The sequence below is a fragment of the Primulina eburnea genome, chromosome 15, assembly GCF_022965805.1.
Source record: "Primulina eburnea isolate SZY01 chromosome 15, ASM2296580v1, whole genome shotgun sequence".
Classification (NCBI taxonomy): Eukaryota; Viridiplantae; Streptophyta; class Magnoliopsida; order Lamiales; family Gesneriaceae; genus Primulina; species Primulina eburnea.
This window is the reverse complement of record NC_133115.1, coordinates 13356166-13367484: the sequence shown is the minus strand read 5'-3', so window position 1 is coordinate 13367484 and position 11319 is coordinate 13356166. Positions and strand designations below refer to the sequence as shown.

At 36.1% G+C, this 11319-nt stretch overlaps 1 protein-coding gene across 1 annotated transcript; it reads right to left on the bottom strand.

Moving 5' to 3' along the window:
* Window positions 1-443: 443 nt before the first annotated feature.
* Window positions 444-3262, bottom strand: LOC140814745 (indole-3-acetic acid-amido synthetase GH3.10). The gene is made up of 4 exons (XM_073173829.1): window positions 2870-3262; window positions 2549-2650; window positions 1658-2487; window positions 444-1163 (listed from the first exon to the last, which is right to left on the bottom strand). The coding sequence occupies exons 1-4, from the start codon at window positions 3184-3186 to the stop codon at window positions 625-627; spliced, it is 1788 nt and encodes a 595-aa protein (XP_073029930.1). The 5' UTR covers window positions 3187-3262; the 3' UTR covers window positions 444-624.
* Between the last annotated feature and the right edge of the window lie 8057 nt (window positions 3263-11319).

Here is an 11319-nt window from a genome sequence, read left to right as displayed (position 1 = left end):
GGTTTTATTATCGACATATGAGTCACGTAGAAGAACGTCGATGTCAAATAATAAATATTAGTTGGATTTAGTAATTTAAGTCCAAAAAAATATAAAAAAAAATCCAAATTACTAAATGAAAACTAAGTTTTGACAAGTCACATGAGTAAAATCCAAAACCGTCCAACTTACGGGATCAATAATTTCTCGCTAATGGCACTTTAAATTTGCTAAGTTACTCACTTGACCAACTCAATCATGAGAACATATATATATATATATATATATATATATATATATATATACACATATATATATATAAACCAATTTTAGCTAGGTACTTTTTTTATGTACAGCCAGACTTATCAGTAATATCTAAGGTTATGTCGCAACTTTGTCCAAAAAAAATACTAAATGTGAAAAAAATTCAATTAATTACAGCCAACCAAATTTGACCAAACAGGTGAAACTTACAAGATCAATTTTGCCTTCTTATTTTATCATAGCATATTTTATGGGGAGAAAGAGATCCATAATTTTATTCAAAAAACTTGAGAGACAACAGAACATGAAGGCTATCAAATAAAACAAATTTGATGATCAAAGTCTCCCCCAAACGAAAATATCATAAAGTAAAGTTGAATCTTAAGGCACATAAGCTGTGCTGTGAAATCTTTTTACAGTATACAAACTGAGAATTGTGAGTAGAGCAGGGTTGTTAGTGCATCTAGGAGTCTTGAACTGGCTCAAACTTGCTCCATTAGCAATGAAATTCTCCATAATCTTGTTAAAAGTTCCCCTCTCCACAATGCAAAGCTCCAAAGGTCCAATCGTGTTGCACTTTCTCGAGACAACATAGCCATGGTCAACAAATGAAGCATCCATTTCGTCGCAACATTCTTCTATCAACCTGTCTTCGGCGTCGCCCTTTATCTCCCAATATATAACGTAGTGCCCCGGCTGGTTGGATACATTGGCATGGCTAGTGAAGTCGACTAGCTCCGCCCTCGACTTCTTCAGTATTCGGGAACCTTTGTCAACGACTAGCTGGAGGTCCTTCTCGGTGTTCTTGTCTATATTGACGGTTAGAATCAATTTTCTTCTGCAAATGAAGTTAAGTTTCGGGGTGTTCTTATGAAAACCGGCTATTTCTACCACGTCTCCTAATCGACACCGGTACAATCCTGGATGCCAAAGATAGATTAACATGAATGAATATAATTTAGAAACGCGAGGTACGTATGAGCGAAGATTTGCTTAAATCTCCAATGAATTAGTTTGCACATGATCTGGAAGTTCACAAAGTGTGCTTTCCTTGAGAGTGGCACCAAATGAATGGTGTCTAGGAAAATGGATACCACTAGGGAAGGTGTCGGCAATGTGTCGTATTCGTGTCAGTGGTTGAGAAAAAAGGTACATACACACACTCAATACTAATAAGTGAACGAAAGTCTATAGTAGGCCACCGCATGCAGATTTCTGGAAGTGGTGGGCAACATTGCATGATCTTTTCATTACATTTATTGCCTAATGATACATCTCTGTATCATGGCCGTCGTCTATTAATTTAGCAGAGAATCGAATGCCTACAACGAATTCTCGTTTGGCTTTCATGAAATAATTTTTTATGATCAAGACAACAGACTGGCTATGATTTATATGCCAAAATAATATATACCTGTGAATGTGGTCAGCACAATCTCGTACTCCTGTCCGATCTTGACTTGAGAGAGTGGAACCGGATTATCTTCTATGAAATCGTCGGAGGCAGCCGAATTCGAACCAAGAATCTGTCTATGAAGAGGTATGAATTCGAAGTAAGAGAAAGTGGGAACAACTGCGAATGTAACCTTCTCCGGTGGTGAAAAAGGATCCAAATTCACCCCAATCCAACTCTCTGTGGACCCATAATCCCCACTTACCAAAGGCAGATCCCCAGCGTAATGCCTAAGTTTTGTCAAGTATGGTAGCATTGCACCTGTCATAATAGAGTACACATATTTTGCATTAGGCCAAAGTTTCTGAATTACTCCGAACCAATCATTTTTTTCCAATTCTTCACATATGGATTGAATCCTAGTGGCCAAATTACGATTAGGCCGAAAAACGATGTCAAGAACCGCGTCTCGAGCACTTTGGATCGAAACTCTAGAGCTTAATTTGCCTTCTTTAATGTCATTCGTAATCTCTTTCCAAATTTCTTCAAAGGTTGAGAATGCCTGCACAATACTATACGCAAAAGTCGATGTCACGAATTCGACTTGATCCGAAAAATGGATACCGAGTAGAAGGTGACAGTAAGTGGATTGTTTATAGTCTCCACTCGAAATCACAGCTTCTGGGCTACAAGTAAATGACTTTGTTTCTTCTTGTTTGAGCTTGAATTCATCACTGGCATAGTAGTGAGCTGTGGCAGTTCCTACTCTGATCCCTCCTCTTGTTCTCATGAAACCTTTGCTGCTGTATATGAATTCAAGAATTCTTCCCCCTTCCCTTGCTGGATAAGCCCTGAAAATATCATCCATTTCAAGAGATAACACCTAATAATAGAGAATCTTTGCAAGTATACCTTGATCTGTAAGCTGCTCCAAGTTTGAAAATCTGAAGAGTAGTCTTGGAACTATGTTGAGTGAAGGGAACAAGTTTCTGTCTTCCCTCAGAAGTCCCAGAGCTAAGAAAGCAAGATCACATCAAACAAGTGAAAAAGAAAGATAAATATTGAATTTTTTCAAACGAAAACGAGAATTAAAATGATATATCGATTTCTCTTGCTTTCATTTCAGTATGAAAGAAACATCTGTCGACTCATCTATTAATTCTCTCTGAGTTTTTGTTTGTAATTTCTTTCCAACCAAAGCCATGAAAATCAAACAATAATATAAAAACTTACCTTAATGACAGAAATTTAATGGGTTCTTGAGTGAGAAGTGGCTCTTTTTCTCCATCTGCAATTCTTTGGATATATGGCTCCAAATCTGCATGGGAGACGAGTGGTACCACACTGGTGTAGAGGGATTCCAATGCATTTGCATCCATTTCTTGAATATTGGCACCCTCTAGCCATTTGTTTAGGTACTCAGCTTCGAAATTCTGCACAAGAATCTGGCGCAGCGTCTCGGTTTGGACTCCACCCGCTCGCTCGGATACCTCGTCGAACCAGTAGATTATGTTAGCGCACCATCCAATATTATTGCCCGTCGAACTCATTTTAGGCTCTGAACTAAAGATAGATATACAATGTTGTCAAATAACGTTGTTTGCTTTCTGTATTTTTATATTTCTCTCTCTCCCCCATATATATATATATATATATATATATATATATATATATATATATATATATATAAATATATTTATTTATTTATTTATATTTACAGGCAGACATGTTTGAAATTCAGGACTCGTCCTCTCGTTGAAAAAATATCGGTCCCCACCTTACAAATGTCATTATGAATGATAAGAAACTATTCTCTGAATCTTTAGAAGAAACTTAAAATTAAATAAATAAAAAATTATTCATTAAAGACTGAATACACTTTTGTGATCAACGCATAAAGTTAAACAAGGTTGTATATATATATCATGATATATTGATATTTTTCAAAGGGAGATTTGTGATTTTTGTTAGGTATATTTGTTAGAATAAACAATTTAGAGAGATTTGAATAAAATTATTTAAAATTTTATGTTAAATTCGAGCTGATTTTAATATTAATTAATTAATATCTTTTCTCAAACACCTAGATGCAGCTGAACACTAGAAAATGGTTTTTCAAAGTGCAGAAATGGCTGACTTCAACTAATGAGTTAATATATTCACTTGGATTGATTTTTTTGTTAGAACATGTACCCAGCGAGCCAACTTGTTGTAGCTTTAATTTTATTTATTCTTATGTAACAAACAATATATATCTTAATAATATTTTATTTTTTTATAAAATTATTAAATTTACTTTATATGTATATTCATGTAAGCTAGATAGACAAAGAACTTGAATATACTATGGTACAATAAGCTCATGTGTGTCACGCTGATTACAAAACATATTTTAGTTACCGTATATTCTCAACTCGTTTCTAGTCGATTTAAAGCTCAAAATAAAGATAAAGATCGTTCGAGCTCGAGACTAATATTTGTGATGTTAAAAACCGTGTTTTATTAATATGGACATGGAGATATCAAATCATACATATGAGTGACAAAATGATAAGTCACTAAACAACCATCTTTCAGACTTTTCAAGTGGTTATCACTTGTCGAGTTGATTAGCCAACGGTTATGGTTGTACACTAGTAGTCATTTGAATAGGAAAATATAGGGATCTACATACTACAGCTAAACTTTAACTCGTTTACCGACTCCATGGGATCCAATACATTGTACTCGGGGATCCATTACATAACTACGAGTGTTGATATTTTATGTGATATGATGAGTTAACAATGAAAGGAATATCTAGTTAGATTATGAGTTATGATTTAGGGAAAAGTGTTTTTTTAGTTGAACAGAAGATGTCAGTATTATTACTCAAAGACACATCACATCTTTGTGGCATTCTTATACAACACTCAATATACCAGTGGTTACATATTCGATTGGGATCAAGGGACATTATTGTATGCTAATCTTAACCAACTGGTTCTTGCAGACACTATCAGTTATACCTAGGGAATCATGAAGTGATACTACTAGACACTCTTACCATGATTCGATGGGTACAATCAGAACTTTGTTCTTTCATTCTTGTGATCAAAAGATTGATGCACATAATAGGGAAAACGAGGATAAACCCGTATAAGAGAAAATGTTATCTCGAATCACATGTTGTGAATACACGGCAAACTATATCCCTAAATTATTGAGGGTCACACATGTATTGATTTATGTATTAATGTTGAGATGGTCAAATTCAAAGAATTGTATTTTTATTAATGTTTGATGGAGATCAAACATATATGGCTTATAAAAGAGTTTAAAGTGGATTCACTATTTAAAAGTTGTGAGAGTTAACATCACTGCTAAATTTGTGATAATAGTGCAACTACCTAAAATTTTGGACAGAGTATCAAAATTGGCATCTGTGAAAAATATATCAATAATGTTTTATGTTGGAACATTTCATGTTCGCAACTTGATTTTCATGTTAACAAAATTTATTATTTTATTTTTAACAAATTTATCTAGTACGCAGAAAGCTAAAACTGATCAGATCTCAAACTGATCAGTTCCCGATGCTAAAACTGAAGTTGTCGAGACGCCAAATGATTGTAAAAACTGAACCAGTCCAATTGATAAATCAAAGAACAGTTCCATTGATTGTCCAGCTGATGAAGAGCTCAACTGATGAAGAACTCAACTGAACAAAGAACTGATACAGTGAAATCAGTTTGGACTGATTTCACAAGACCAGCTCAGAATAATCAGTTGTAACTGATCCGTTCGCATGTTACGACAAGACTCATTAGTGGAATCCAGCTAAGCGTGAATATATAAGCTACAGGCTATAAGCTACTTTACAGACGAAGTTAACATAATGGACGTAACAACAAAGATTAAAAGATAAAAACTTCCAGAACAGTTGTCAGAATGAAAAGAATGTCCAAAGGAAGCACATGCAAATGCAACGGAAATTATTATTGAATATTTATGTACGATCAGCTGAGTGCCTATAAATACCAAATCAAAGGCCATTGAAGACAACAGCAAGAAGCGGAACTACAACTAAATACCAGTGTGTGAACAAAACAGAGGGCACATTCACTTCATATCAGCTTACTAGAAGCAGTTAGCCCAGTTTTGCTACAACACCTTCGTGTTGTAATGATTAGATCAGTTCTCACACATTCACACACAATCAATCAGATATACAGAGAGTTGAGCTTATTGTTGCTGAGTGAGTCTTCACACAAAGACTTTAAAGATTGTGTTTGTAGTCTTGGCATAAAGGCGTTAAACATTATGCAGATTGTAAGGTGTTGCATGTAATCTTGAGTGCTAGGAGTTCTAGTCGGGTGCTGCTCTTCTGGAGTGGGTTTGTACAAGGTGTTGCATAAATAAAAGTCTTCTAGTATATCTTACCCGAGGTGATAGAAAGGGTGACGTATGAACAGTTGAAATCTCTAAACATCCATAAAAATATCATGTGTCCTTCAATGTATAACTATTGTTTTGAAACTGATTTGATCAATTCAGCTGATAACAGTTCTATGACGTATACTACTACAATAATATTAGATTTTTTTTAAAGCGTATTTCGAAAATGCTCATACACATGCATGCGAATGAAAACAGTCCACCATGCGTATTAAAAAATCATTCTATCACTGAATAAAATTAACTGCAGTTAAATAAATCCCAATTAACATTAACTCCTAGCCTACTGTTTTGTCTGTCATATACACAACATATAAAAATATGTAAAACGTGTAAAAACAATGTTCATCCATAACCCCTAAACATAATATGCGGAAAAACGTAAAATCCTCGGGTTATCGTGCGCACTCCCAGGTCCGCCTACTCATTCTTCGGTGCCTCCAGTCTCTATCTCATCATGCTCACCTGCATCAACCACACCTAGTGAGTCTAAAGACTCAAAACGCCTGTACTGACATAACAAGTACATATACATAACACGAAACAGTGAAAAATAAGGTAATTAAAATAACTTTCATGATCTTAAAAGCATGAACTTAAACATATCAATATAAACTTATTCAAACGTATCTCATCAATTAATCATATACGTGTTAGTTTTCCTTTATTGAATTCAAATCATTAATCGTGACTTTCGTATCAGCTCTAACTCGATGGATCCATCTATGTGTAACCGCGGTACCCGGCGGCGGGGACATCAGCGACATATTTACTCATCTACTGAGCCTTGACCTTACATGTTCGTGTTCGTATTAGTCGCAACCAACCTAACTCCTTCAAAAACATGTCATCGAATTCACCACTTATAAAATCCATGCATATTCGTATATTTTCTTAAAACCAAGCATGCAACGTATTTTATCATATTTTCATGAAAATTCATATCCATATTTAACATATACATTATAAACATGCAATTTGGTGATAAGGGCACTGCCAGGATTGCTGACTCGATCCGCGTGCAAAATGACCATTTTTCCCCTAGAAACCTTAATTGACCATTTTTCCCCTGGACCTCAAAATTATGACCCGAAGCCCACCAAAATTATTAAAAACTCAAAACACATTTATAAGCACTTCCTAGACGTAAAGTCGAACTCATGCAAGAAATTCTATAATTCGTTTAAAAACTTGGACCGGGTCCCGGTTTTAACCCGAATCAATCCGAAACTCGACAAAACTTAAACCATGACTTGAATCTACATGACCAGCCCTTAAGCCACTTGTTTCAGACCACCTAAGACCCTCGAACAGCTACTGGAAATTTCGGCACTTCTCAAGATTCAAACCCTAGTGCACCTAGCCTCCCAAAACTCGATCCTAAGCCCGAACCAACATGACCAGCCCTTAACCAAATATCCTAAGACCAACACCATGCCGTGAAACCTCCTAGATCAATCAAAACAATGCCTACAGCCCCATGCACGTGGACATGCGAGCTTCTCATGAACACCACAAAGCCGAGCTCAAAACGCGTCTATCACCTACGATCTACCCCTAGCCTACAACCAACTGTGCTCGTGCCATCTTAGGCCATGTCTCGGACCCACCAGAGCTTGATCCACAGCCTGGGACTGCCCTTGCGCTGGTGCACACGAGCCATCATCTGATCGAGCCAAGATGTGCACTACCTGACTAAATCGCATAGCTCCCTTACCTAGACAAGACCCCAATCTTCTCTAAACCTTAATCACCTTCGATATTAATATGTACAGCCCCTAGGAATCGAAATCTAGCAGCTCTTCCACACAAGCAAGAGAAAACGTGAGTATCATATCAAAGATATGCATATTTCATGTCAAAGTAGTATAAATCCAATGCAACATGATATATGTGATATTTTTCATTCATGAACACCGAAATAAACATGTAATGATGTGAGTGATGAGAGAAACGAGGTATATGGCATGCCTTTGTGTATTTACGCTCAAAAACCATGACAAAATAGTGTAGAACGGACATTGGAGGGACTGGGAAGAGTTCCTTTGAAAAAAACTTGAGAAAACCCAAGGAAAATAACTGCTGAAGACCCCGATTTTCTACTGGGGGTGGAGGAGGGGGTGGCTGGGCGGTGTGGTTAGGGGATTAGGGTTTGAAGGTAGGGTTAGATATAATATTATGAGTATAATGGGCCCTTAATTAAAAAAAAAATAGGAAGTGTAGGATTTTAGCCCCAATATATCTTAAAGTAGGCCCATTAAGCTCAAAAATGCCCTTGTAAAATATTTATTTTAGTTACACTTTTGAAAATATTGTCCAAACCCTCAAAAAGTCCTCCAATTTACTAAAAATTTCGTACCAATTAAAATAAGACTCGATAGGTAACAATACCTTAACAAGGCTCATTTTCGAAAGTCACTATCACTTACACCATATATTAAGTAATTAAAAATAATTATTTAATAAAAACATTTTCCCTTAACTGTCCCTGGTCTCCGTTCCTCGTTCGAGCGTGAATTACTGCTAGAAGCCCTAATAAATGATCTGGTAATTTATTTCATAAACAATACTGTTGGAAACTAAATTCTGGAGTTTGACAAAACACAAATCAAACGATCAAATCAACTAATACATGAAAGCAAATTCGGCAGCTGGACATTCAATTGAAATCAGTTGACACAAACTGATCAGTTGAGAACAGATCAGTTAAAACATTCAGCCGAAAACATTAAAGCTTCTCAACTGAAGATACCTCGGGAAAGATCATTCAACAGACAAAAAGACATATCAGACAGCAACTGAATATGGAAAGCCGCACTGCATAGAACAACGTATTTCGGCTATTGAGATTAATACGCCGTCGTACAATAAATGATGAAGCGGCAATCGAGAACATTGTCCAAGAAATGATAAGGTGGCAATCAACGGATACCAGAATTCAAAATTACCGTTGAAAGATAAGTCTATAAATATGACTAAAGAGCAGTTGACAAGATACACGATTGACCAATCTCAAATTTGCCATTACTCCGTCAAAATCTCAGCTCACAATTATCAGATCTACTCGTAGCAATCAAGGCTACACATTGAGCAAACTAGCACTCTGAAATATTGATAATTCGATAAGTGCTAAGTTCAGTTACTTACAAAGATCATTGTATTATACTAAGAGTTTCAGTTCAGGCAATAGATAAGTCCTAACTGAAGTGGGTCTGTACAAGCGTTGTACTCGATCAAAGTCTTTTAGTGAATATCCTATCCTTGTGATAGAAGGGGTGACGTAGGAGTTATTCAATTCTCCGAACATCCAGAAACATATTGTGTTATCTTTACTTCAGCTCTTTATTTCCAGTTAGATATTCTATCTTTCAATCAGTTTATTTTCCGCAACTGCTTATTCAGTTTAACTTATTGATATTGACCGACGGGATACTTAGTTCAGTTTGTAACAAAACTGAACTACCTTTTTCGAAAAACATTTAAATTCCTAGAAGTGTTTATTCAACCCCCCCTTCTAAACACTTCTTAGTCAATAACCGATCCTAACAAGTGGTATCAGAGCAAGACATATCCCGTCAAAGATTATCTATCCTCAATCTAATCACTATGTCTTCATTCAATAAGATTCCAATGTTCTCCAGGGAAGATTTTGATGATTGGAAAATCAGAATGCAGGCTCATCTAGCTGCACAAGACGATGACATGTGGTACGTCATAACTGACGGACCCATGAAAATTTTGAAAGCAAACACAGCTGTTGCTATCACTGTAGGGGCACCTCACCGAATTGAAAAGCCTCGAGATGAGTGGACTACAGAGGACAAGAGAAAGGCAAATCTAGACAACGTTGCAAAAGATATATTGTATAAGACACTGGACAAAGTAACGTTCAGTAAGATCAAAATGTGCAAAATCGCCAAAGAAATTTGGGAGAAGTTAATTCAACTTTGCGAAGGAAATGATCAAACAAAAGAAAACAAACTTTCAGTTGCTATGCAGAAATTCGACAACATCAGAATGAAGATGGGAGAAACAATGGATGAGTATGATGAAAGAACAAGCTGTATCATCAACGAACTAAATGCACTTGGAAAAGTGTATACAAATAAAGAAGTAGTATTGAAAGTAATCAGAGGACTTCCCAAAGAATGGGATGTCAAAACTATGGCAATGAGGGAATCCAAAGATCTTAACAAAGTTGAACTTCATGATTTATTTGCAGATCTAAAAGCATATGAGTTTGAACTTCAAACTCGAGAAGGAGAACCATCTACTCCAGCAGCAACTACTGCCTTGACTGCTGTTAGAAATGAATCAACTGGTTCAGTTGAGAAAACTGCTGATCAGCTGAGCAATGATGCCATGTCTCTATTCATTAAGAAATTTGGAAGATTCATGAGGAAAAATCAAGGAAATTTTCAGAAGAATTATCAAAGAAACAACTCCAGAGAAGAGTCTAATGTATGTTTCAACTGTGGCAAATCCGGTCACTTTATTGCCAACTGTCCAAAGCCTAAAAAGGATAATCAAACCTCAACTGAAAGAAAGAAGAAAATGTATGAGCACAAAAGAAGATCTAAGGACGAAAAGAAGCCTTACAAGAAGAAACATGAAGTACTCCTAGCTGAAGACAGCAAAGCCAAATGGGCAGAAACTGACAGCGAAGAGTCAGATCCAGAAAGCTCTTGCAGTTCAAGTGAGGATGAGGAAGAAGTAACATGTCTAATGGCAGATAACATAGAAGATCAATCAAGCTGCGAGCAGGTATTTGATTTTAGCTCTATTAATTTTACACGAGAAGAACTCATCTCAACTCTTCATGACATGGTCAATGAGTATCAAAAGCTTGCTTTATCATTTGAAAAACTCAGAGCAAAGCAAGATGATCCCAAAGACAATAAAACAAAAACTGATGAATCAGTTGAAATGTTGAGTCTGAGAAGGGAGATTGCTGAACTCACTGATGAAAGAAGCAGGAATCAATCAATGATTCAAAAAATGTCGCTTGAAAATACAAAGCTCAATGAGCTCATTCAAGTTTGGAACAAATCATCTAAAGCTTTAACTAATATACAGAATTCTCAGAAATCAGTTGATGATAAAACTGGTTTAGGATTCTGTAGTAAAGATGATTTGTCTTCCCAAGATACTCAACCAAAACTGAATATGAACAAAGGGAAATACATTCACTTTGTAAAATCAGTTATGGTACAAAATCAAGAAGAGTCGAGCAAACTGATTGAACA

What these genes read in the sequence shown, in the direction of transcription:
- LOC140814745 (XM_073173829.1), bottom strand. Translation starts at nt 3,186, where the DNA reads ATGAGTTCGACGGGCAATAATATTGGATGGTGCGCTAACATAATCTAC. An exon ending in ATTAAATTTCTGTCATTAAG is followed by an intron (nt 2,651 to 2,869) that starts GTAAGTTTTTAT and finishes TTGCTTTCTTAG; the next exon opens with CTCTGGGACTTCTGAGGGAA. An exon ending in GGAGCAGCTTACAGATCAAG is followed by an intron (nt 2,488 to 2,548) that starts GTATACTTGCAA and finishes TGATATTTTCAG; the next exon opens with GGCTTATCCAGCAAGGGAAG.